Source organism: Mastomys coucha, unplaced genomic scaffold, assembly GCF_008632895.1.
Source record: "Mastomys coucha isolate ucsf_1 unplaced genomic scaffold, UCSF_Mcou_1 pScaffold7, whole genome shotgun sequence".
Taxonomy (NCBI): domain Eukaryota; kingdom Metazoa; phylum Chordata; class Mammalia; order Rodentia; family Muridae; genus Mastomys; species Mastomys coucha.
In genome coordinates, this window is record NW_022196913.1 from 96,610,179 (window position 1) to 96,635,154 (window position 24,976).

The window sequence follows — 24,976 nt, forward strand, 5'->3', positions numbered from 1 at the left end:
GGTGGGAGTATTGGGTTCTGATGATGCCAAGTAACCTTGGTTTGTATTGCTTATATTCTTATGCTTGCTCCACACCATCTGGTTATCTCTAGTGCTACCTGTCCTTGCTAAATCTGACTGGAGTCTGTCCTTCCTGTGATCCTGGTTGTGTCAGAACTCCTCAGAGTCAAACTATCTCTGTGATCCTGTGATTCTGGGATCTTGTGACCCTGGGCTTGTTAGAGCACCTGGGAGTAGAGCTTCCTTTGGGTGTTTTGGGACTGGCTGTGGAGTTTGTGCCCAAGGTCTGCTCAGGGCACATGTTGGCCCAGACAGACTGGAAGCAACCTGAGCCACTGGGTGGCAGAGTTCCTGTGTGCCTGGGTCCCGATGGTCCCAGTTACTCCCTGCGTTGGGACAGATGTTATGTCCTCCTCACCTCTGATCCTGGGCGTGTTAGAGTGCCTGGGAGTGGAGCTTCCTCTGGATGTTGTGGGACCGGGCTCCAAGTTATTTCTGACTGGTGAATAAAGAATAAAGATGCCAACAGCTAACAGCTGGGTAGAAGAGACAGGTGGGGTTTAGTTTTCCAAGGCTTAGAGTTGGAGGGGGAAAAGAAGAAGAATGTGCAGGAGAGAAAAGGAAAAGCCACCAGGGATTAGCTGAACTACAAAACCATAGCCCCTTGGGCTGGCCAATTGAAGCTAAGAGCAGCCCAGATGAAACATAGGAAGCAATTACTTGGGGGTTATCTAGGGGAAAGTAGATTCTAACAGCATGGAGGCTAGGGATCTGCCCAGCTCTTGTGCTGATTAAGGCTTATTATAAATGTAAAGGCTATGAGTGTGTCTTTCATCCAGGAATTTAAATAATCTAAGGAAGGTAGACCCCTGGGCTGGGATTTAAGTAATTTCTACACCAGATGGGAATGAGGAAGAGCAGGTGGCTGGTCCCTGCTTTCTGTCTTTGTCTTTGGCCACCTCATTACACTGCCATTAGCTTCTGTAGTTAGCTGAGTGACTACCAGTCTGCTCCATGTATAGCTTCCATGTTTATACCTTTAAGGCAAAAGAATAGACCAGAGAGCATCTGAGCCCACGTCTATCTCATGGTCGCTTGGGTTCTACGGTCCCAATTAGGAGCACTCATGAAGAACCCCTGTTTACTGAGAAGTATTTGCATCAATTCAAAACACTGTATTTGGTTTAGAAACTATGCTTACTCGCCTGCAGTGCTGTGCAGAGGAATATTTTTATTCCTGGCTTCCCCCCTCCCCTGATTCTATGCAAAGCAATGCCAACAGTGAGAGGCGATGGCCCCATTTGCAGACTCCTGTGATTTTTATGGCTTTAAAAAACCTGATCTATGTTCAAAATGTTTCACTTTATGAGGGGACCTTGGGGGTGGATGCCTGAGATAAGAGTCCCTTGTCTTTTGAACTTCCCCATGCTTTGGCTCTGTGCTGCTGGCCCAGCCTAGCTCAGCACTTTGTCAACAAGGCCCACGTTGAAAGTTCCCTGCAAGGCCACTGCTGTGCTCCTGACATACACAGCCCGTGTGGGCTCCTCTCAGAAGCCCAAAGCCAGACAGCTGAACAAGACTCTGCCTGGAGCCTGCTTCAGAGGGGATGTAAATTCCGGATGCTCTCTCCTTGGAGATTGGAGGAAGTTGTAATATCAGCCATGCTGAGCAATAATAGACAAATGATTAATAGGACAGGAAGCAATAAATTACCTGCTGACTAATGTGCCAATGGGGACGTCATTGCCAAGTGGTGCAATGAGGAGGGGACCCATCAGTTTTTACAGATAAGTAAGGCTTCCTATCATTTCCTTATTGTTGAGACTTTCAGAGTCAGAGTGCTGGAAACAACAAATGGAGCAAATATTTTTAGGAATTAATCACATGGTTTACTTTATTTCTGAGAATTTATTTTAGAAATTCATCTCTTAACCCCATTGTTAAGCTCGTCCTCACCTTGAAAGGAGTGAGTTGAAGGTTCTTGGGTTTTACTCCAGAGTGCCTGGTAAGCAGCTAGAATCTCTTGAAAGTCATCAGTGATGGGAGAGATGTAAGATGTGTTGAGCCTGCTGTTATGCAGCCAGGGAAGGCTTAACAGACAGTTGACCACACACATACACACTTGGACAAATATGCTTTTGTATTACAACCCTCTATTACAGGGTTATTCAAGATAATTGTCAAAAACGAGACCATTTTTTCTCCTAGCAAATGTAAGAATATGGACAGGGGCTTTTTTATTTTTAGAGATCTTCCCTCCTATTTTCCATGTGCATGCCTTTATGGTATGTGTGTGTGTGTGTGTGTGTGTGTGTGCGCGCACGTGTGTGCACGCACGCATGTGTAGAGGTCCAAGTTTGACGTCAGGAATCACCCTCCATCATTCTTCTACCTTTTTCTTCCAGGCAAGGTCTCCCACTCAACCCCAGAGCTTGCCAATCTGGCTAGTCTTGCTAGTTAGCCTGCTCTGTGGGTGCCCTGTCTCCACCTCCTAAAGCTGGAATTATAAATCAGCCACAATACCCACATGGCATTTAAGTGGGTTCTGGGGACCCAATCTCCAGTCCTCACATTGGTCTGGTTAGAGCTTCAGCCACTGAGTCATCTCTCCTGTCCATCTAAAGTTTGTGATGGTATATTAAAGTATGCAGCACTATGTTTTGACCTACATAAGCACAGGGAGACAATTACTGCAGTAAACAAGCTTTTAAGACATCCATCTCTCACATAACCACACATGTGAGTGAGTTAGAGCTTTTAAGTTGACTCTTAGCAAATTTACCAGGGGCTGAGACAGTAGTATTGCTCTGGTTCTTGGGCTGGACATAGATTAGGTCCCTAGGCTTATTCATATTACATAACTATAACTTTGGAACCTTTGGTCTACATTTCTTATCTCTCTGTTCTCTTGAACTTAATAACTAGAATTCTATTATTCTTTGTTTCTGTGTAGCCAATGTTTATTTTTTTTTCTTAAAGATTCTATAAGCATGAGGACATGAGACATGAACTTGGATATTTAGAACCCATGTGAAAACATCCCGCCAGTGTAGATAAATTGGAGAGCTCCAGGTTAGGCAGAAGAACACGGCTTTAAATAAATAAATACATAAATACAGCAGAAACAACTAAGGAAGACATCCGACCATGCTGGTCTCTCGTCTACAACACACACACACACACACACACACACACACACACACACACACACCCCTACAAGTCAGTGAGATCATGTTGTGCTTTTCTTCCATGTCTGGCTTATTTCATGTACAGAAATCTTCACTTCTATATGTTCACAGTATCTAAGGGAGGAAAACCACCTCAGTGCTTGCCAGTGTATTAATGTGAGGAAATTTACATTCACACACATACATTTATAAACATCTATTGTTGAGATTTGGTCTTGCTGTCTATTGTAATGCTAAGTGCAGGGCCCCAAGACCTGGAGTCTACATGTAGACCTGTGATCCTGCCCCCAACTTCTCTCTGATTGGTAAATAAAGATGCCAACAGCTGATTGTTGGGCAGGAGAGACATAGGTGGGGTTTAGGTTTCCTTGGCTTGGGATTAGAAAAGAAAGAGGTGAAGAAGGAGGAGGGAGAAAAGGAGGAGGAGAAGAAGGTACAGGAGAAGGAAGGAGAAGAGCTGTTGTAGGATAGTTCAGCCATAAAAACATGGCCTTGAGGGCTGGCCAATTGGAGCAGCCCAGATGAAACATAGTAAATAATAAGTTACAACTCAGAGTTAACAATAGGAAAGTAGATTCTAGTAGCGTAGAAGGTAGGGATCTGCCCAGCTCTTGTGCTGTTTAAGGCTAATTGTAAATATAAAGGCTGTGTGTGTCTTTTATCTGGGAACTAAATGGTCAAAGGCGGGATAGAAACCCCAATGGGATTAAATATTTCTACATCTATAGTGGAGTGCCATTCAAACTCAAAAAGCAGCAAAGGCATCTTGCTGTTCGTGGCACCATTATGAACCTCTGGGCCCTTTCCTATGCATTCTTATTTATTGCTGACTTGGCTCCATGGTAGAGGGGTTATGGTGACTGAAAATGAACTCTACAGCAAAGACCGTTAAATCACTTTGATTGAAGAGATACGTGAAAACCTTCTTGTAAAAATTCACGTGCTCGGTATAAGCCAGCCGAGCCACCTGGCAGCAGCAGCAGCAGCATCCCAGATGCCTGATTTTAAGGATTCCACACACATGCTCAGCATTTCACTTGAGGCCATTTTGTTTACACCACTTATCCAGAGCGAGGCTGCCCTGTGACTTACTGAGAAGCCCAGGAAGGGTTGGGATGTAGACAGGCCGTTGGGGTTGGTAAAAGTGTGGCATTGATCTGAAGGCTGGGTTTGCTACTTTAAAGTTGCCAGCACCCATCTCTGCATCTCATGCCCCTTGACAGCTGTCATCCTTTGACTGCCTGCTGCTATAAGGAAAGCCTCCCTCTCTCCCTCCCTCCCTCCCTCCTCTGTGTTGGGTGCTAGATGATGTCACATGTATAAGTGATGGAGATGTGTCCACCATCCATTGCTGAACAGCACCCTGTCATGAGCCATGGTGGTGCTGCAGTAGAAGCAGCCTGTTCACACCAGGAAACTCATCTGGGCAAAGGGCATTAATATCTTAGTGACAAATTTTGACCACTAGGCTCTGGAGTCCTCCACCCAGGACCAAGAAACTGATCTTTCTTGAGAAACATTTACTTTCTGTCCTTCTCGGCCCCACATTCCTCCCATTTGCTCTGCTGTCCTGCGAGTGTTCAGGCCTCCCTCCCACCCTCCTTTCCCACCAAGGTAGCATGTAAATTTATCCATCTGATTTTTTTTTTTTTAAGAAGACTAGGGCTCTAGGGCCAGTTTCAAGTGGTTGGATTTTTACCCCTGGGTGCGAGCAATTTACCTAACCTAATGAGGATGTGTTATGAAGTGGGTAGAATAGGTGGGGATGGGGGGTGGATCTAGAAGGATCTAGAAGTCTGGCTACAGTCAGACAAAACAATGTTGATAAAAGAGGAAACAACAGAAGGTTAGAGAAATGGCTCAGTGGTTAAGAATGCTTGTTGCAGCCGGGCGGTGGTGGCGCATGCCTTTAAGCCCAGCACTTGGGAGGCAGAGGCAGGCAGATTTCTGAGTTCGAGGCCAGCCTGGTCTACAGAGTGAGTTCCAGGATAGACAGGGCTATACAGAGAAACCCTGTCTCTGAAAAAAGAAAAAAAGAATGCTTGTTCCTTTTGCAGAGAACCCAGCTTGGATTCCAGCCCATATGATGACATATCATTCATACCTTCACTTCCAGGAGAGCATGCCCTCGTCTGACCTCTCTGGGGCACATGCGATGCACATACTTATATGAAGACAAAACACGTGTACACATAGAAATAAGTTTTTAAGAAATTTAAAAGTTGAAACAATATAAGCAAAAATATTGAACTGAGGTAATATGTTGTAATCAGGGAATAAAGCTGCCTTTTGAAATCCTAGCAGAAGAGGGTGTCTTGAAATCTGATCACTGTCACGTGGGGACCAACAGAGGCTGCTCTATCCTCTCTCTGAAACAAGCCTTCCAGTGAGAAGGGGTAAGAAAAAAGACAGTTGAAGATGCTGAAGTTTGTGCTGGGGGGGCGGTGGCTCAGTAAACTGTTTACCTTGCAGTCATGGTAACCCGTTTAGATCCTCCATGGCTCAGGCTTTACAGAGTTGGACAAGGTGGTGTGTGCTTGAAAGCTCAGAACAAGAGTCTAAAACATCTGAGTATCAGATGTATAACAATAATATTATTATGTTATATTATTATATTACATTATTACTATGTATAATAATTATTATGTAGTCTCTAGCACAGCTGAGTCTGTGGGGTTCACTGGCAAGCCAGCCTAGCCTCGTTGCTGCGTTCCAAGTCCCAGTAAGAGTCTATCTCAAAAGCTAAGGTGGAGGGTTACAGAGATGGTTTATCTATTCAGAGTACTTGATGCTCTTGCGGGAGAACTTTGGTTTCTAGCTCTAAACTAGCCTCTATTCTCACCACCATAGATACATTTGTTTAAATGTCACAGCAGCCTTTTGAGATAGATACTGGCACTATTCCCATCTTGCACAGGAGGAGTCTGAGGTCTAATGCTGAATGTCTCCTGCCCCAGCTAAATAGTCAAAATGAGATCTGAGTTGAGGCCATAACTCTTCTGACCACTGCACAACCAGGTGGGCGTGGCTCCCTACGGGAACACTGACCTCACATCTTCAAGGCTGACTTTGGATCAGGGTCAAAGGTTGGAGGTCCTCACTTTCATGACAATTGTCATGGCTTAAATCTCTTATAGCAGGGCTCTTACTTGGCACTATTGGCATTTGGGGCCAGAAAATTCACTGTTTGGAGAGCTGTCTTGTAAGCTGTAGGTCACCATCCACTAAAAAACAGTATCGCCTGTTTTATTATCATTATTTGAGATACTATCTTATGTAGAACAGGCTGAACCTGAGTTTACTGTGTAGCCAGGGATGACCTTGAATTCATGATCCTGCTTGCTCTGTCTCCCAGGTGGTGAGGTTTGAGATGAGTGCCATCAAGACAGACTTATTTTCTGTTTCAACTACAGAATATCTTCAGACACTGTGAAATATGCCCTAGGAACAAATCTGCCACTTGTGAAGAAATACCGATCTAGAGAACACTGTGGTCTCTTAGGATCCCACTAATAATTGTCACCATGATGAAATGACATGACCAAGCAGCTCAGGTATATTCCCACAGTATCATGCCATTATTTGCTCATAGTAGGTGTGTCTAGTTTCTCATATCAGTAATAAATAGACAGTACCAGCTTGTGCCAGCTACTAGGTTTTCATGCAATGCTCAGTAAATCTTTAACTTTGTGGCTTACTAATGAACTGAACAGCCAGCTTCTTATTGTTCTAGAATCCAGTGGCCACACCAGAAGCAAGAATATTTGGCAATTATAGCTTGTCAAGAAACTTAAAGTGTCACGAATTGCTGTAAATATTTAAGACAATATGTTTCTTCCCTGACTTGGTATGTGGACATATCAAGGCTTTGTTGTTGTTAGTTTCATGTATACATAGGACAGATTATAAACTAGGCTCATTCTGTCTATTTGATTATGCTCATAGGTTTTTAAAGGAAAACAACATCTTTCTCTCTCTCTCTCTCTCTCTCTCTCTCTCTCTCTCTCTCTCTCTCTCTCTCTCTCTTCCTCCCCCCCCGTCTGTGTGTGTGTGTATGTGTGTGTGTGTGTGTACGCACGGTTGAATTGTTAAAGAAAACAGCCAATCTTAGCAGTATGCTTATTATTCCTGAATTTGAGATGTGGAGGCAGAAGGATCAGTTCAAAGCTAGCCTAGGCTATGGGAGGCTTGTCAAAAATATATCCCAAATTATCTCTCAGTTGGGCTTCTGCTCTAAAAACACTGCATTGAGTCAGCAGTAGCAATCTCTCTGTTTGTTTTGTTTTCTTGATGCAGCATCTCATTATGTAACCCAAGCTTGTTCAAACCCATAATTCTTCTGGTGAAGCCTCTTAAGTTATGTGGTTATAGGCATGTACCACCACACATGGCTATTTTTAATTTTTTTCATGTACTATTACTTTTCATGATATCTTTGGTATAATTCCCTGACAGCAAAAGCTCTTTTCATATGTGGTTCGTATCTATACCAGCATTAATGTTCAGCAGAAAAAGCAACTTCTCCCAAGTAGTCTTTAATGAGATTTATTTCCTTGCTCTAGCATCTTGTATCCACTCCTACATTATACTCTACAGCCTATTAAGTCATGTACCCAGATTCTTGATCCTACTTGTTCCATGCCCTACCTAAATGCTTAACATAGTGCTTGGCATATTCAAATTGGTCCACATTTGCTGAAAAAAACTATATCTATTCATTAAGTTGATATTTCTTAGCTGAATTTCATTTCTAGACTCAGGAGTAAGTATTTGCCAGCAAAGAGGAATCAGTTTTTAATATTTTTTCTATTGCTGGTCTATGAGGTGTGGGGTTAGAAGTCTGATCTAGAGCTTTTTGTTATCTTTCCCCTATTTATAGAACGAGGTATTTCCCTTTATCCGTAAATATAATAAATGTGCTTCTTTTCCCTTGGAAATTAACCATATGTTTCATATTAATCTCACCAATGGGGTCTTTGAAATGGCCTTGAGCCTTAGCCTCCTCACAGGATGGGTCAGACTTTTGTGCCCAAAGGAGCCACACACACTTTAGATTTAGAAATTTGAAGTCCTGTCACATAGAAGTCACACTTGGGGCCCTCTGAGTTATTACTCCTTCTGCGTGTCCATGGAAACCTTTCTTGTTCAACCTTGACATACCTGGATGTCCCTGAGGTCTTGTCCCATCATACTGATGTCTCAGAACATAGATAGTGGAGGGCTGGCTGTCACTTCAATTCAGTCTCACCTCTTATCTCCTGTGCAGGAAACAGGTCTTAGTTCAGACTAAACCAGCCCGTCATTTGGGTTTAATCATCGCTTGATGATGATGGCCGTGCATGACTGTTCCCATACACAAGAAAGTAAATGTGCTCTTGCATCTTCTGGGGATGACATAATTTTCCTTGTGCCTTTACCTCACAGAATAATAGGGGTGAGTGTGTACATGAGTGAGTGTGTGTGTGTGTGTGTGTGACTTAACTCGGCTAACTGAGGGGCTGGATCTGACCTCTCTGTGTTAGCACGCTGTCATCTCTCTGGGGCAGTGACTTCTTCTGGGAAGTTTTGGGATGCTGTGAAGGCTTCATGGTCTTCCCTGCTCCCTCTCAAGATCTGCCATGGGCGCTAAGAGAATTCTGAAAGCCTCCTGTTAGCCAAGCTCAGCTTTCAACATGACTGATTGGCTGAGACTCAAAAACACTATTTCATATTCCAATGTTCAACCTTGAATTTCTTTATAATAACTCTAGTATTTTCTCAAAGGAAATATGCTTGTCTCTGGAGTTTTAAATTAAATTTAACTGATTTTTGCCTTCCTGAGCACATTTTTTACCAGGTGTATGATTCAAAAGACTTTTCATATTAAAGAATGAAGAAAAAGAAAAGAATAAAAATTAGTGTGTACTATGGTTTTATAGTTTCTTAAAAGGCGTCATTTGTTAAATCTACAGGAAAGACAATTTCACATTTCTGTGAACTGAGGAGCAAATATTTCCACAGCCAAGACATGGCCACCGACATTTTCCCAGAATCAGCGGTAGCCATAGCCAATAACGTTCCCTATCTGTCACTCAGATCTCATTTAGAGAGGTTACAGGAGCATCCTGCTCTTCCACACCTTGATCTCAGATCACAGTTTGCACTAGCAGACATCCTGGTATTTCTTGTTAGCGGTGCAGAGTTCCTCGTTGTTAACAATGTAAACTGGGAATGACATAATGTACAAGGAAACAACAAAAACTATTCCAGCCAAGTCCTAAGCTGTGAGCGAGCGTACTAACAAGCTAGAAGGACCAAAGCAGACCAGTTCATAAGTAAAACACAAACTCAAGTAGTCTCCATGTTGGCTCAGAAGTGTATGTGTTTTTGACTCATGAGTCTCCTGATTGCTGCCAAAGGATGGGAAAAATATTTCCTTGGTCTTCAGAGAGCATTCATTTCTTATTCTAGGAGACAGAAATTGGGTTGATTGTCTTGCACATGCAAAGGAAGTATTATATTTGCCCAAGCATACTTTCAATTACTATATATTATATGATAGATTTGATTATTGTATCTGATCAACAGAATCATTGGCTTAGAGAATTAGAATTGGATATTACTAATCTTTGTCCAATCTCATTTTAGAAACTCACGTAACAAATGTTCATTGAGTACCCAAGGCTTAAAGATTTTTGTAAGTAGTTGTCGACCTTTCCTACGCGTCAGAATTCCTGGAGATACTTTATAAACAGGCAGCACCTGGGTTTCAACTCCAGGGATTCTGACATATTCCCTCTGGTTTGAAGTCTGATTGATCTGGCTTGAGATCTGAATACTAGTATTTAAAAACAAAGCAAAACAAAAGAAACTTCTCAAGTGCTTCTAGTGTTACCAGGACTATGTTTCTGCTTAAAAATAGTATCGAAACTTTAAAATTCTGTGTTTCCTTCCCTCAACATTACCTACCTATTTAAATTAGCTAATTTGCTGGAGGAATGGGACAGATTAGAGGAACTTTTCAGAGACCTCTTGGTCATGGCTTTCAACATTTTGTTCTTTGGTCTCCATTTTTCCAAGCTGGAACAGTGGCTCACACCCACAACCTCAACACTTGAGAGACTGAGGCAGGAGGACTGATGCAAGTTCAAAGCCAACCCTGGAACACAGAAGATTAAAACAAGCAAAAACTTCAGAACAATGATCCATTCTCAGTCAGACTTTGCTCTTCATCATAGACAATGTGAAAATATGTTCAACTAAGAATAGCTTGAGCTTTATAGCTAGCTGGCTTGTCTTGTGATCCTGTGGACCGGTGAGCTACTTAAAGGTGTGAATGGGTACCTTGAGATGGGACTGACTTCAGCTGGATCACTGCCCACTGAGCCCAAGTGACATGCTTTTGAAAGCACAATCAACAATATTTGGTGTTGTTGACTACTGAAGATGAATTCGAATAGGAGTTTCAAAGACTGCCAGGCCCATGAGAATGAGAAGAGGCAATAGGCAGAAGACACTAGAGGTTTTAAATGTAGAAATATTGTATGAGATCAGCCCCTCGTGGCCACCGTCAGTACTACAATTGTCCAGCTTTGGGGTTGAAGCCTTTTGGGTTGACACCTGACACTTCCTTTTTACATCAGATGGTGACTGTTTGGAACACAAGCTGACTCCAGACAACAGACATGGAGTATTCTATATTTATACATAGATATGGAGTATTGGAGTTTTTAGAAGGCTGTATGGCAGAGCGCCTATCTGCTTCTCTAAAATAAGCTGTATCTCTTCACTTGCTTGCCATCATTTGCAAAGGAAACAGTCCAGAAACTTCTTTGCCTTTTCCTTTTGAGACAGGGTCTCCTTGTTAGCTTGGCCTCATCTTGAACTCACCATGTAGCTCAAGCTGGCTTAGAATTTTCAGCAATCCTGTCTCAGCCCAAGTACTGGAATTACAAATATGAATCACAATGCACCCACTATTCACAGAAACTCCATAATGCAAAAGGAATACCCCATATAACTCTGTTCTTCCCACCCTCTCCAATGTCCATTTGGTTTCTTTAGAATTCCATTCAGGGAGCTGGAGAGATGGCTCAGTGGTTAAGAACACTGGCTGTTCTTCCAGAGGTCCCGAGTTCAATTCCCAGCAACCACCTGGTGGCTCACAACCATCTGCAATGGGATCTGATGCCCTCTTCTGGTGTGTCTGAAGATAGTGACAATGTACTCACATAAAATAAATAAATAATTAAAAAAAAAGAGAATTCCATTCAATGCTAGTATGCAAAGTTTTCCAGGTAGAGGAATAGAGATGAGCATTTTATACCCCAACCCCCTAAGGGAGTAAACGGAAGACAAGTAAAAAGAATTGGAACTGTGCTACTATTTCTGAAGAGGATACACACGGGAGGATGGCTGGAGTGATCTGTCTAGATGACATTTTTTGCTCTTTTGATAAAGACAGAGGTTGAAACATTTCAGCATAGGGCGTTAACGATTTCCACCATGAGCAACCACCATAGCATGGGCTGGGGGCTCTGGTCCATGTGTCCTAGAAAGGTGGCTTTTGCCCAGCTCCATGGGCTGGTGTGGAAAATTCTGAGGGCTTTCCAAAGTTTCAAGAGAGTCCTCTGGATTTTCATGAGAACTCTGCTCCGAGTTTCCATCCATCCAGTGTTTACTGAGTGCCTGAGCTAATGTAAGCTTGAACAGCAAGCAGACTAAAGCCCCGAACTTTGGGAGCTTCTGATCTAACAAATAGGATGATTTAAAACAATGAAATCACTTACTAACCACATTAGAAGGCAATATGCTCCTGTCCCCCTCCCCCTTCTACAGAGAAAAATAATGCAGTGTGTTGGGTGGCAGATGTGTTATAATACTGAACAGGATGTCAGGCAAGACGCAGCTGTGACACAGCTTCATTCAGTCAAGGCATGTAATACTAAGCACTTATGCATGAAGCCTAACTCAAGAGAAGGCTTACTATAGAACTCAAACTAACTCTCTTCAGTATGAGTCTCTCTCTCATACTGAAGAGAGACTTCAGAATGAAATAAAGTTCTTACTTCTGGAGTGTGACACACAACACACAGACACCAAATGGCTAGCCAGTGATTCGTTGCAATGAAGAACGTAAACTAAGACAATTCATAAGGGACACAGAGCTTCCTGCTCCAGGATATGGGAAAGGTGGCACAGAAATTAGCCAGCACAAAAGCTTAGAGGTATGGTCCACCAAATCCAAATGTGTGTGGTGATAAACTAGTCCTGTCTGAAATAAACCCATGGCCAAGTACAGGCCCAGAAAAAGTATGAAGCTTAAAATGCATAGTTTCCTTCTTTTTGTTTTAGAAACTATTTTCTGACCCCATTTAATCTCTGAGTATTTCTTTTTCTTTCAAATTACTCTCTGAAAGGGTAACTTACTTGTTCCTCAAACATTAATGCGAAGAAAAGGTTATTCCTCCAAAGGGTATTTGCATTTGGAACTGGGAGACTGTGACTATATAAATTTATATATAATGTGTTTCGGTATGGGAATATTTTGTTGGGAGACTATAGTCATATCTTATTGCTCTTATTGACAAATCACCATGTTAAAAGCTTGATACTAAGAATTTATTAAAAAAAAAAAAAGCTGGGCAGTGGTGGCACACGCCTTTAATCCCAGCACTTGGGAGGCAGAGGCAGGTGGACCTCTGAGTTCGAGGCCAGCCTGGTCTACAAAGTGAGTTCCAGGGCAGCCAGGGTTATACAGAGAAACCCTGTCTCAAAAAAAAAAAAAAAAAAAAAAAAAAAAAAGAATTTATTGTCTTACAGTCAAGGAAATCAGAAATTCAAATGTCTTGGGACGAGTGTTTCTTGAAGTTTAGGGAAGAATCCATTTCCCTTTTCAGTTCCTAGCAGCTTTCCACAGCCTTAGCTGTGATCCTAAACTGCGATCCTAAACTGCTTCCTTCAGTGATCCCTGCTTCCCCCGTTAAGGACCCTATGATTACCCTATGCCATTTAGATAGCCCTAGATAATTTCTCTGTCTCAACGGTATCTTAGTCACATTGCCCTGAAGCATTTCTAGGCTCTGGACACGGGAATCATTGTGAGCCGTAATTCTTCCTGTCACAGGACATGCTAATCTGGGCTTTGTGAGTGGGGCTATCCAACAGCTCCTTAGTTAAAAGTTGCTGCTTCTCATTCATTATCTCCATTGAAATTTGGGGGATCAAATAATTTGACAGTTTTCCTAAAGAGTAGATTGCCATGCCAGGGACAGTGTCAACTGCCTGTAATACTAATACTAGGGAGATAAAGTCAGGAAGATCAGTAGTTCAGCAACATCCTCAGCTACATAGTGAGTTCAAGGCCAGCCAGTTACGTGAGGTCATCATTGCATTTTAAGAACAAGCTCAGGTTGCTCAAGCCAGTTGAGTAACGTTCTTTAATCTGATCTGGTATTGTTGGCTGATAAGGCAGCCCTTGCATGCCTGAAGTTATTGTTTACCCAGAAGGTGTCTTTGGAAGGTTGCTTGTGGGATGGGTCCTGCAACAACACTCTGTAGTCTCTGATCTCTCTAGAATTTGAAAGGCAGAGACTGGAGTCAGGAATTGAAAAGAATGGGATTTGTTGCCTTCCAAAAAGATCCGGTGAGGTCACCAGTGCTGCTCAGGGAATCCAGCTGGTAGTTGGTTTTCCTTTCTGATGCCCAGGGAAGCTATCTTGTTCCTGGAGTTTCCACACAGCAGGCCCGGCACCTTGTTGGTTAGTTGATGAATGGCCAGAGTGGCTTTGCTTCCTAGCCACCTTGAGGGAAATCTCCATTTCAGTCCATCTTAGGAGCAGCTCATATTTTTATAAATTGATCTGTTACCGGTTCCCACTCTGAAGGAATTGCTATCTGTCTTCTTCCTGCCCACATAGCTTTGACCTATTGTTATTTCCTCTTCTGAATATCTGCTTTTGGGGGCTACATACTGAAGAGCCTTTATAAGTCACCATGGTGATATTTTTTTCAAAGGTCTGTACTTTCCTGATTTGGCAGGCATCCATTCACCATTACTAGCTTCTGTTGAGTTCAAACTAGATTTAGTATTTGAAATACGAAAAGGTAGAATAGGTTCATGCCAGGTTAACTGTTTTCAGCAGTTGAAATAAAAATTTGTAGGGATTTAAAAATGAATTTTGTCTTTTAATTTTCTTGTTACTTACCTTATACTAGATAAAAAAAGATTTTGAAGAATACTGTTTGTTTCACATGCAGAATTATGAAAAATGTAGGAGGGATTTATTTCAATAGCTCTAAATGATCTTTCCTAAACTGGCGTTGGAGATAGAATATTTCCATGAAGGTCCCTGAGGAACTCAAAGGATGGTTCTAATAAACAGCTGGGCCTGGACAGTTGACTCAGCAGCTAAAATCACTTGCTGCTTTTGTTTAGCAAAAAAATCTGAAATCCAACTTCTGAGCACCTGATATCTGATGCCCTCTTCTGGCCTCTGAAGGCACAAGGCACATAGGTGGTGCACACACACATACATGCAGACAAAACACTCATACATAAAATAATAAATAGTAAAACACAGTGGGCTCTGTCATACTGAGTGATCATGTAACCCTGCCAACTTCACTTTCTTCTTCTGATAGGCCTAGTAGCTGTGGCAATGTTTCATGGAATGCTGGGAGATAAGAATCTATTGCAAGGCAAGGGAATGATATATATACATAGTAGGCAGGTCACACTTTTGAATATTGTTGCATTATTGGAGTTCAGTATATTTTAGCTATGGTGAGGAGGGTCTCAACAGGATATGAAGCTACTGCAATCGGATAAACCAGACCAATACACCTATGAAGTGTGTACCATAATAGTTTCAAATAATTAAATATAATGGTATGCCTCAGACTTGCCAGTTGTTGAGGTATGGATTAAGCGTCTTAAATGTTTTCACTTTGCATCAGTACTGTATAACAAAACATGACTTAAAAACATTGCTTTAAAATTAAAAATAGACAAAGAAACAACTGAAGTTGTGTCTTGCAGTTAAATGAGCTTGCTAAGGAAATAAAATACACTCTGGAAGAAACCGTTCCCACAGACTTCAGGAGAGCTGTAGAGATACTATCCTAGTTCCGCGTTTAAAAAGCGATCGAAGCTAGTTAAAATGTCTGCACCTCAAATTCCTACATTTTAAGAATTTGGATCTTGGAAGGAGTTCAACGTTCTCCATCCCCAGGATACAGCCAATGCTTGGAAGAGATGACGCCGCTAGCGACTCTGGGCCAATGGGTGGGAGCCTAGGCATACTTGGTGTTCTCCGGGACCCTGTCTTGTTCCGCAGGGTAACAAGAGTGGTTCTTCCATTAGCAGCGTTTTTGCTCAGACAACCGACCGCCGTGCCTTTAGCCGTCTGTCCAGAGCCACCGGAAGACAAACCTTCGGGAAACTGAGTCACACAAGCTCAGTGGTGCAGATCAGAGAGCCTCTGTTACCCCAGGGCGCAGGCGCGGCTGGCGGGGCTCGGGAGGGTCCCGGCGTCCCGCCTTCCTCGCGCCGCTCAACCACGTGCAGGGGGCGGAGCTCCACTCTGGGCCGTAGGCCAGTGAGCGGAAGTGACGTCGACACAGAGCCATTTCCGGCAGGCCGAAACTAGGAAGAAACTTGGAGCTGCTGAGGCGCGGGTCGTAGTTGCCGCCACCGTGCCCCGTGGCCCGCGCCGCGCGGACCTGTGGGAGGCTTGGCCATGGGGCGGTGCCGTGCTCGTGCGGCCTAGACGTGCGGGCTCCGCTGACGGGCCGGGCGCTCGCGGGCGGCAGGCGGCGTGGGAGCCGCGGCCACCGCGGGCCTGGGCTCCGGCATCATGAACATCGACGTTGAGTTCCACATCCGGCACAATTATCCTTGGAGCAAGTTGCCAACTAACGTGAAACAGGTATGACTCCGCCCCGCTTCGCTGTCGCCTGGCCTGCGGACCGACCGTCGGGGGCTCGGGAAAACTGGGCGTGCGCTGTCTCCCAAGAAGGCTGGAGGGGTGTCCCCCGGACTCGCCTGGTACCTCGGCCCGCAGACTCTAGAACCTGCAGTCTAAAATAAAGCTCCCCGGCCCCCAAGCTTAAGAGTGGTGGGAGAAGGCGGTACAAAGCGACAATTCAAACGTACCTCCTCTGTAGCGTACCTGGGGGTTAGGTTGCCTGTTTAGAGTTGCATGTGTAACTGAAAGCATTTAAAAGTTGGCCCTGGACGGCCAGTAAAAGTTACTAAGATGAGGAACATGAACATCCTCCACTCTTGGGAAGAGGGAAGGAGACGTCTCCAGAGCTGTGAACAATCACCAAAGTTCGGAGACGTGTTTCGATCCATTTGGAAATGTTGGCTGAATGCGTGAGGGTGATAGCTGCTCTGAGGCTGGCAGGGTAGTCAGGCCTGACCTGGAAGGGGGTGTGTGGTTTGTGTTGTCGGACTTCGTCCTTTACACCGGCTGGGTTTATAAAGGATGTGTCAGCGGGAGCATGTCCTGAGGGTTTTTTTTTTTTTTTTTTTTTTTTTTTTTTTTTTTTTTAAATCTAATGCTTACGATAAATGGTAGTTTTACTCAGTAGCATTTACTGAGAGCACACACACACTAGGTGGTCATGCCCGGGTTTGGATGCAGATAGGTTGCAGCACATAAAGATCCTGTCTCCACGGAGAATCAGTTTTATCGGAGATAGAGTAAATGGACTGGTGAAAGTACAGAACAGGACAGGTGGTTTGAACTCCTACGAAGGCTTTGATGTGTGTTCTACATGTATGTGTGCCACGGGCAAGGCACAGGTTCGCTGCCCACCGTTTCTCTTCAGTTCCCCTGGTTTCTGGTTTCTCTTGGTGATGGGCAGCAGGTGTATGTTTGGAATGTATGGAATGGTGGTGGTAATGGTTTTATGATTCTTGTGATTTACTTCGAGTCCTAGTTCTAGGGAATGAGTTAAGGGCCTGGTGGCCATCACGTGACAAAATAATTTTTAAGACACCAGGTAATAGCAAGGTGTGTTTCAGGGACAAAGGTCTCTAGGATGTCAAAGATGTCAAGTTTCAGTTACTTAAACTTTAAAAAAAAAAAATAAAAAACAAGTCTAAGTCTTTGGGAATAAGTTCCTCTTAAGTTTGAATGAGTTTGGCAGATAGTTTTTGTTCTTTAGACAAATGTTCTGAGACATTATTTGAAGTAGAATAAGTAGTCCTTTATTTCCTTTTTAAACAGCTTATACCCAACTTAAATAATTGATTCTATTAGTACTGGCACAAGCTTCCTCAAATTTAATTGTTATTAGTAAATATAATCATAGGACAGTACTAAAACGTAAGTTCAAATGTAAACTGATTAGTTTTTGCGTTTGAGACCACTGAAAGGCCTGGTTCTGAGTTAGGCTAAGTGTGGTCTTTGTACGAATTTGTTTCTGCAGAGCTTCTCCAGCCTTCAGGTTTCCTTAAGTTAAGGTTTACTTTAGATGACATCATCCTTCTGTCTGATTTCTTATCTTCAGCACAGGACCTTCTCATTCTCTCCACGCTGCCTGTAGTGTGGACTGAGGTTCTGAGGCAAGCCCAATCCTCTCACTGTCTGTCGCTGTTTATAACCCTCCAGTTCCAGAATCTCTGCCTCAGCCATGTTGTCCCCGCACTGTCGCCCCTCACGAACCACAGCCATCACCCCACCACGCTGTCTTTTCTGCTTAGATTATGAGTTTTGCGCCCTAAGCATCTGTGCACATTGTTGTTTTTAGTAGCTGTTTGTCAGAGGTAATGAGACATTGGTTTGAGATGACTCCTAAAAAGCTATAAAAATCACAACTGTATTAAAAATGGAGATTTCCTTATAATAAGGAAAGAATGTTTTCAGGATTTTTCTGTAATTTCCTAATATTAGGCATTCATTGTTTGACAAATGTGTAGGAAAAATATGTCTTTTGGTATTGTAAATACTAAGTATGTTGATATGACTTCCAGTAAGTTTTGGTGGGCTTAATGCAGAACTGACTTATTTCCAGTTCTGAAATGCTGGAGGAAGGAGACTTGGATTAAAAAAAAAAAATCTTATAAGCTACTAGTTCCCCCATCCCCCTCCGGATGAGATGAGGAAAAACTTGTTTTGTTCTATGGGTCACACCAGGCTCTAGAAGGCACATTAAAAAGCTGCAGGTGGGGGCTGAGCATGTACAGAGCCTTGAGTTTCCATACCTAGCACAGGGAGAAAAAAATGTAGGTCAGGCTATTGTTTTCAGGAATTTTCTATAGTTTACTAATATCAGGCATTCGTTATTTTAACACAGTGTATAGTTCTCTTAGTTAAAGTGAATCTATGATGGATCAGTTTTTAAAATGTGGTTATTTTTATTTACCAATTTATATTTATTTTATAGACAAGTACCTGCTAGGATGTCTACATTGGGGCTCATAGTGCCTTGGGGATAGGAAGTTTGCTTTCAGGGCTATGTGCTGTGCAAGGAGTGCTCTGTAAGTTAGTACTCGTTCCTACACCACCATTCTAGTTCCTCCTCTGTGAATCCCAGCTGCATCCAGCAGGCCTTCCCATTGCAGCCCCCAGTGTCCTAGTGAAATGGCTGGCCTCCCTGTTGTCTGGGTCTGTGGTGGTAACAGTGGTTTAAAGTGATAGGAGATTTGGAGAAGGGCAGAGAGTGAAACAGTTGCTGAATAGATACTTTACCTTATAGATTTCTTGAGGGAGAAATAGAACGTTCACAGTGGCTTTAGGGATTTGTGAGCCCTAACATATCCACTGATGGGCCAGTCACATACTCCACACCTAGTCCTAGAGCTCACATAGTAATAGAGTTCACATTCTTCATTGAGGCATGCTGATAAATAATGTTAACTTACAAGACTTACTTTGAACCAGAAGGCCCAAGCCTCAAGTTTGGAGCTTGCTGTCATTGTAGCAGGATGGCATGATTGTGTGCAGTGCATGTGTGTTTCCTGAAAAACAGACTCTGACCTGGTAGCACAACTGTGGGAGCCTCAACACATGTGCTGGCATCCCGAAGCCCTCAGTGATCTTCTGTACTGCCAGGAGCCTTGCTGCTGTACAGAGGATGTTGGGGGATGTCTCCACAGTGCACTGTCTTCTAGAACTTGGGATGTTACAGGTGGACATAGCTTGTGCACACCTGTCCTGACTGAGTGCAGCCGTCTTGCAGGCTGTCCAATTACAGGACAGGCTATTTAGTTAGGTGTTTCATTTATCTGATTGCAAAACATAGGTATATGGCTTTGGCTTTTAAAAACCTATAAAAGATACAACCAACTGAATCCTCTAATTATTTTGTCATTAAAGATGTCTAGTTTAACTTTATAGTGTGCCAGAAAAAAAACAATACAAAACCAAAAACACTGTACATAATAATTAGAAGCAAGAAAACATTTTGATACCATATTAACTTTATGGTCACACATGAATGTCATGTTGACTATGATCAAGCATATTTTTCTGTTTTTATAGTTCCAACTTTGAACTTAAAATACTATGAGTACAGCTAGAAAGAATTTTATTATATACAAGTTTGTATATCTGTCTGTAGGACCACTGACTGAAAATATTGCCAATAAAGGATTTATCCTGAATGTATACAGACTTATTTCTAGCTTTATTCCATAGATAATATAATCTAACAACATGTTAGTAGTATTAGAAGTAATTTTAAGACAATTTAAAAATATGCAGGAAAGTATAGAGTATATGCAGATTATATGCACATGTGATCCTGTGTCCTGTAAGGGACTGGAGCATATCTGTTTTTTGGTATACTGAGGGTCCTGGCCCCAGTGCTACGTGGAGCCGGTGCAGGGCTGCACGTGAGAATGGCAACATTGTCCACGTGTTTCCAAAGCATTTTACAGTAGCAGTCTTAGCACATCTGAAATGTCCATTCTGTAGAAATGTTAATTTCTGGTAATCACAGCTCAGTCCAGAATGTTTAGGTTGTCAATCAGTCCTTCCTTAGTTATATTCTTAAATTTACATAAGAGTGGGTGTGAGAAGCCACCTACCATCCACCCACTCATCCACCCAATTCATCCACCTACCCATCTATACATCCATTTATCCATTCCACTTAAATTTGGGATATTCTGGAAGGAAATTTTTATTACCAATCTTGTTAACAAGTAAAGTTATATTCTTATACTTTTTTTAATTTTGTGTAAATATTTTGTGTAAATATTTATATTGTATAAAAATTTAAATCATTGTAGTAAGGCAAACCGCAAAGAAATGTGGGATCTTGTTTTAATAGCATAGTAATAAAGTTAACATTATAAAACCTAAGAATATGTTACTTATTCAGTTTTGGGCATTAGAAATGCCAGGATAAAATATGGGTCTTTTTTATTTTTTAATTTTATGGTTAAAAAAAAGGTACCATTTGGAAACTGTGTAATAGCCATGTGCAATTTCTTTTAGAGTCTTGGAAACTCCCAGCGAGAATATGAAAAACAGGTTGTTTTGTACAGTATCCGCAATCAGCTGCGCTACAGAAGTAACCTCGGTAAGTGGAGACGTTTTTAACGGGGCTGAAGATGACTCTCTTTCCACATTTATAAATCTCTTAGTTTTCAGTATGTTCTGCAGAGATTGGAAGTTTTTCCATGTACGGACTTTAGGAACTGCAGATTACTTCATTCTGCCTAATAGCAGTTCATGTTGTGGGTTTCTCTTTATAAGTGTGATGAAAAGTCCTTTTTAGAGTGCTTTTTATAGGTCCATTTTTCCTATAAAAATCTTAATCTTATCTGAGTGAGGAAATGTGCCAGAGAAGAAAAAAAGACACGAGTTCTTGATCATTTTCAGAATTAAGTTTTATTTTGTCACCATAACTTTCCTGAATTCTGTAACATTAATGAAAGCTCTAGACTAACTGGAATAAGTCTTAAGTATAGTTAGTTCTGGCAGTATTTTTTTCCTCCATTTAAAGTACTTATTTTTTGTCAAACTAGTTTGGTTATTTTCTGTCATGATATGTGTTGCTTTTCTTTTAAGCATTAATACTCCGGAGAGCTTCTATACAGGTATTTTCCATTGGATTCAGAAAGCTTTTTAAATTTAAAAAACACAGTGTGGTAAGTAGTAAGGAGATAGTTCAGTGTGGTAAAGTGCTTACCACATGGGCACTTGAGTACAGTATTCAGTGCCTACATTAAAAAGCTAAATGTAGCAGGCGTCTGATTTTTGCTGGGTGGCAGAGACAAGCAGATGCTGGTGGCTCCCTGACTAGTTTGCTTAGCCTAAGTGGTGAATCCTAGATCTCAGTAAGAAGTCCTGCCAGTAGAGGTTGCAAGGTAGATGAGCTCTGTGAGTAAAGACAGTTGTTGCTGAGCCTCACTACTTGAGTTCAATCCCTAGGAGCTACATGGTAGAGAGAGAAAACTAGTCTCTCAGGTTATTCTTTACTGCGTATGTGTACACATACTTAAAATGAACACAGTGAATATGCTGAGGGGTGATGGAGGAGGGTGGCCTCCTCCTCCATCCAAATGGATGGACAAATAGGAGGCCTGGTGGAATGGGCCTGTGACTTCAGCTGCTTGGGAGGTTGATGGGAGAATGGCAAGGCTAAAGCTGTCAAGAGTGAATTCACAGCTAGTTCTGTTACAGCTCAGTGGTGGATGCATGCCCTGGCTTCAGTCTGTAACACAAAACAAAAACAAAGTCAAAATGCTGATCTTCTTATAAAGTGATGTGGTCAAGGGTGGACTTACAGCTTATATATATTGATTTTATACTGTTTCTTGTTTTAGTAAGAATGCTTTTCTCAATATGTCTTATATGTCACTTATAGTATGAAGACTCACATTTTTTTTGTGTGTGAGATAAAATTGTTGCCTTGTTCCAACAGTTGGTTTGTTCTTGTGTAGTTTGTATACTGTTTCAAAAGTTAAAAGGTATGTATTTCATGCTATGTTTATAGTGAAGCAATAAGCAACCTGAGAACTCTGCACATTTTCCTATTCTTGCAGTTAAGCATGTCAAGAAAGATGAACGCAAATACTACGAGGAACTGCTGAAGTACAGTCGTGATCATCTCATGCTGTACCCTTACCACTTATCTGACATCATGGTGAAGGGCCTGAGGATAACTCCATTCTTATACTATACTGGGATCATGGAGGTCAGTTTCTAGTGGGAGGGAACCATTAACAGTGGGATGGGACTCCCAGCCAGGAACATTTTACAGCACACACCAGCCTACTGGCTCTGAGCTATCGTTGATGTCTATCCAATTAATGTGTAAAAGGAATGCTGGTCACAAGGTAGTTGAGGCACACTTGTGTATGAGCATGCCGTTATTGATGCTTTCATGTTGTAAAGGTGGCTGCTTGTAGTCTCTGTCCTTGAAGGGGCTGTTTACCCTTTGTGCAGTTATGATACTAATCAGTTCCTTATACCAGTAGTTATTATTACAGCTGTTGCCTGTAATATGTAAGATTGAAAATGTGGGTTTCAGGCTTCAACAGTAAGATCAGGGAAACTAGTATATTTAACTGTTCACCCTGTATAAAAAACGATGATGCACATGCAGTGTTGTATGGTACACATCTCAGGAAGGAGACACACACGAGAGCGTCTATTGTCCTGGCTGTTAGTTGCTGTAATTATTAACTTTTAACTTTTTCCAAAGCTAGTTTGTATTTGATTCTTGTGAATAACTTGAATAGTAGTTCTATACTGTTTTGTTATAGGAAGTAAGCTTCCTATAAAGGTTGACATTAGTATCTGGTATTTATTCAGTTTATATTCTAGTCCTGCTATCTTGGGCTCTCTAGACATAGAAAGAGCGGAACAAAGCATAGACTCAGGAAGCTAAGCACCTGCAGTAGCGGGGAGGCTTGTACGCTTTGTGGTGTGCTCAGTACCCTTGACTTCAGGTTCCCTTCTTGAGCTCTGGAAGCCACTTTTCTGTGGGCACTTGCACAGTCTTGTTTCTGAAGTGCTCTATTTGCAGCTGATATTTGCAGGTAGCTGATGAAGAGACAGGGTGGTGGGACAAGGTGGAGCTGGCCAGCTCCTTCCTCTTGTCTCTGATTCTTTTTCTGGTATCCATGGGGTTAGGGTATATATAATTTTTACATTTTTTAAAAAATAATTTGCTAGCTTTCATTACAGTTACATTCATATGCTCATTGTTCTGCAGGTTTTATTTTTAAATGGTTGCATTGAAGACTGGTCTTATCCAACAATAAATAGTGTTATTGGAGAAGATTGGTGTTGAAAAGGCCAGATTCTAAGTCTAATCTGATACGGAGATAGGAGCAAAGGCTTGAAAGTAATTAGAATCATTGTTGATAGTGTGAATTTCGGAATCATACCAATGGAGTTGACACATTATTGTCCTTCTCTCAGGGGAGAGATGAAGGACTGGCTATGAAGTGTTGAAAATCTAGAACTCTGTATTCTAATGGAGACTTACAGGGCAACTGTCTGGGACTCACAGAGAGTTCTAAGAAACCCAGACCCAAAAGTTTACCCTCCCTTTACTAGGTTGTTGCTATGGCTTAGTACCATAGTGCTGCATGCACATTTCGGGTGTCAGCTATGATCCACTGTTTCACATAATGATAATAAACGTTCTGTTCGGCCTTAGTAATGTATACATATATGTTCTTTTTTTATCTAAGGAAAGTTAAAATTTCAAATTTTGTATTCTTTCTTTTTCAAAGGACATCATGAACAGTGAGAAAAGTTACGATTCCTTGCCTAATTTTACTGCTGCTGATTGTGAGTATCCATTTGTGAAGAAGTAACATTTAGATTTTGTCTTTGTGTATGAATATATCAGGATTGTGTGTTTGTGACCTGGAATAGGTACCAATGGGTATTTTATTGCATAATAAAAATCAGGTGTGAGATTGGGAAGAATAATTTGGAGTCAGAAATTTAGGCCTAACCTTTATTCTAGAGCAGCAAATCTCAACCCATGGGTTGTGACCCATTTGGGACCAAATTACAGATATTTACATTATGACTCAATCTAGCAAAATGACAGTTATGAAGTATAAACAAAATAATTTTATAGTTGGAGGTCCCCACAACCCGAGTGGCTTTATTAAAGGGTCGCAGCACTTGGAAGGTTGAGAATCACTGCTCTAGTGACCGAGGTTCTTGGCTGTTTTCTGGGCTGTCTGCTGATGGAAGGAGGGCAACCTGTGTACAGGATTTCTTACCTTACAGTACCATGAGGAATGCCACAAATGTGGTCTGCTGGGTTTCCCTGTGCTTATCTCAGTGAAGTGTATATTCAGCATGTCATGGAGTTCTATTTATAAGAAGCTTCTGCTGAAAGCATAATTTTACTTCTCAAAACTGGAGGACTTCTGCTTTTTCAACGTGACCTCTTTAGTACTGTCAAGTGACAAGTTCAGTTCATCTCTTCCAAAGTTGAGGCTTCATCAGAATTGTGCGATGAGTTCTTTTTAATTTGATATTGATAGGCCACATCAGTCAGTTATTAAAAGAATACAAACTGGGAATTTTTCCTAATGTCATTGAGCATAGTTTATTCACATTTCAAGATGTATTAAAGGAAAGACTTGCTTTCAGGTCTGCGGCTTCTTGGCATAGGAAGAAACCAGTACATTGACCTGATGAATCAGTGTAGATCTTCAAAAGTAAGTTGTCCCCTTTCGTGTTATGGCCTCTTTGTCAGAACTGGATTATAACCAGAGTTTGATTTAAAGTTCTAGGAATAACAGACTCTAACATGAACCAGTTAGTGTGTATATCATAGGAGCAGTGAACAGATCTTCAGTGTTCACCAGGTTA

At 41.9% G+C, this 24,976-nt stretch overlaps 2 protein-coding genes and 1 long non-coding RNA gene across 3 annotated transcripts in view; 2 read left to right on the forward strand and 1 right to left on the reverse strand.

The window, feature by feature from the left end:
* Anxa13 (annexin A13) overlaps positions 1–8,556 on the reverse strand; it is a 79,102-nt gene extending 70,546 nt beyond the window's left edge. The window contains exon 1 of the mRNA XM_031358544.1: positions 8,349–8,556. Coding sequence (XP_031214404.1) covers positions 8,349–8,378 — 30 coding nt within the window. The 5' untranslated portion in view covers positions 8,379–8,556. The remainder of the gene's footprint in view (positions 1–8,348) is intronic.
* Positions 6,515–11,417, forward strand: LOC116081843. The gene is made up of 3 exons (XR_004115033.1): positions 6,515–6,742; positions 9,438–9,441; positions 10,248–11,417. It is a non-coding gene; the product is annotated as an uncharacterized LOC116081843 (long non-coding RNA).
* A 4,195-nt stretch (positions 11,418–15,612) lies between these two features.
* Positions 15,613–24,976, forward strand: part of Fam91a1 (family with sequence similarity 91 member A1) — a 39,753-nt gene continuing 30,389 nt past the window's right edge. The window contains exons 1-5 of the mRNA XM_031358224.1: positions 15,613–16,096; positions 20,621–20,705; positions 22,174–22,325; positions 23,875–23,932; positions 24,755–24,822. Coding sequence (XP_031214084.1) covers positions 16,025–16,096; positions 20,621–20,705; positions 22,174–22,325; positions 23,875–23,932; positions 24,755–24,822 — 435 coding nt within the window. The 5' untranslated portion in view covers positions 15,613–16,024. The remainder of the gene's footprint in view (positions 16,097–20,620; positions 20,706–22,173; positions 22,326–23,874; positions 23,933–24,754; positions 24,823–24,976) is intronic.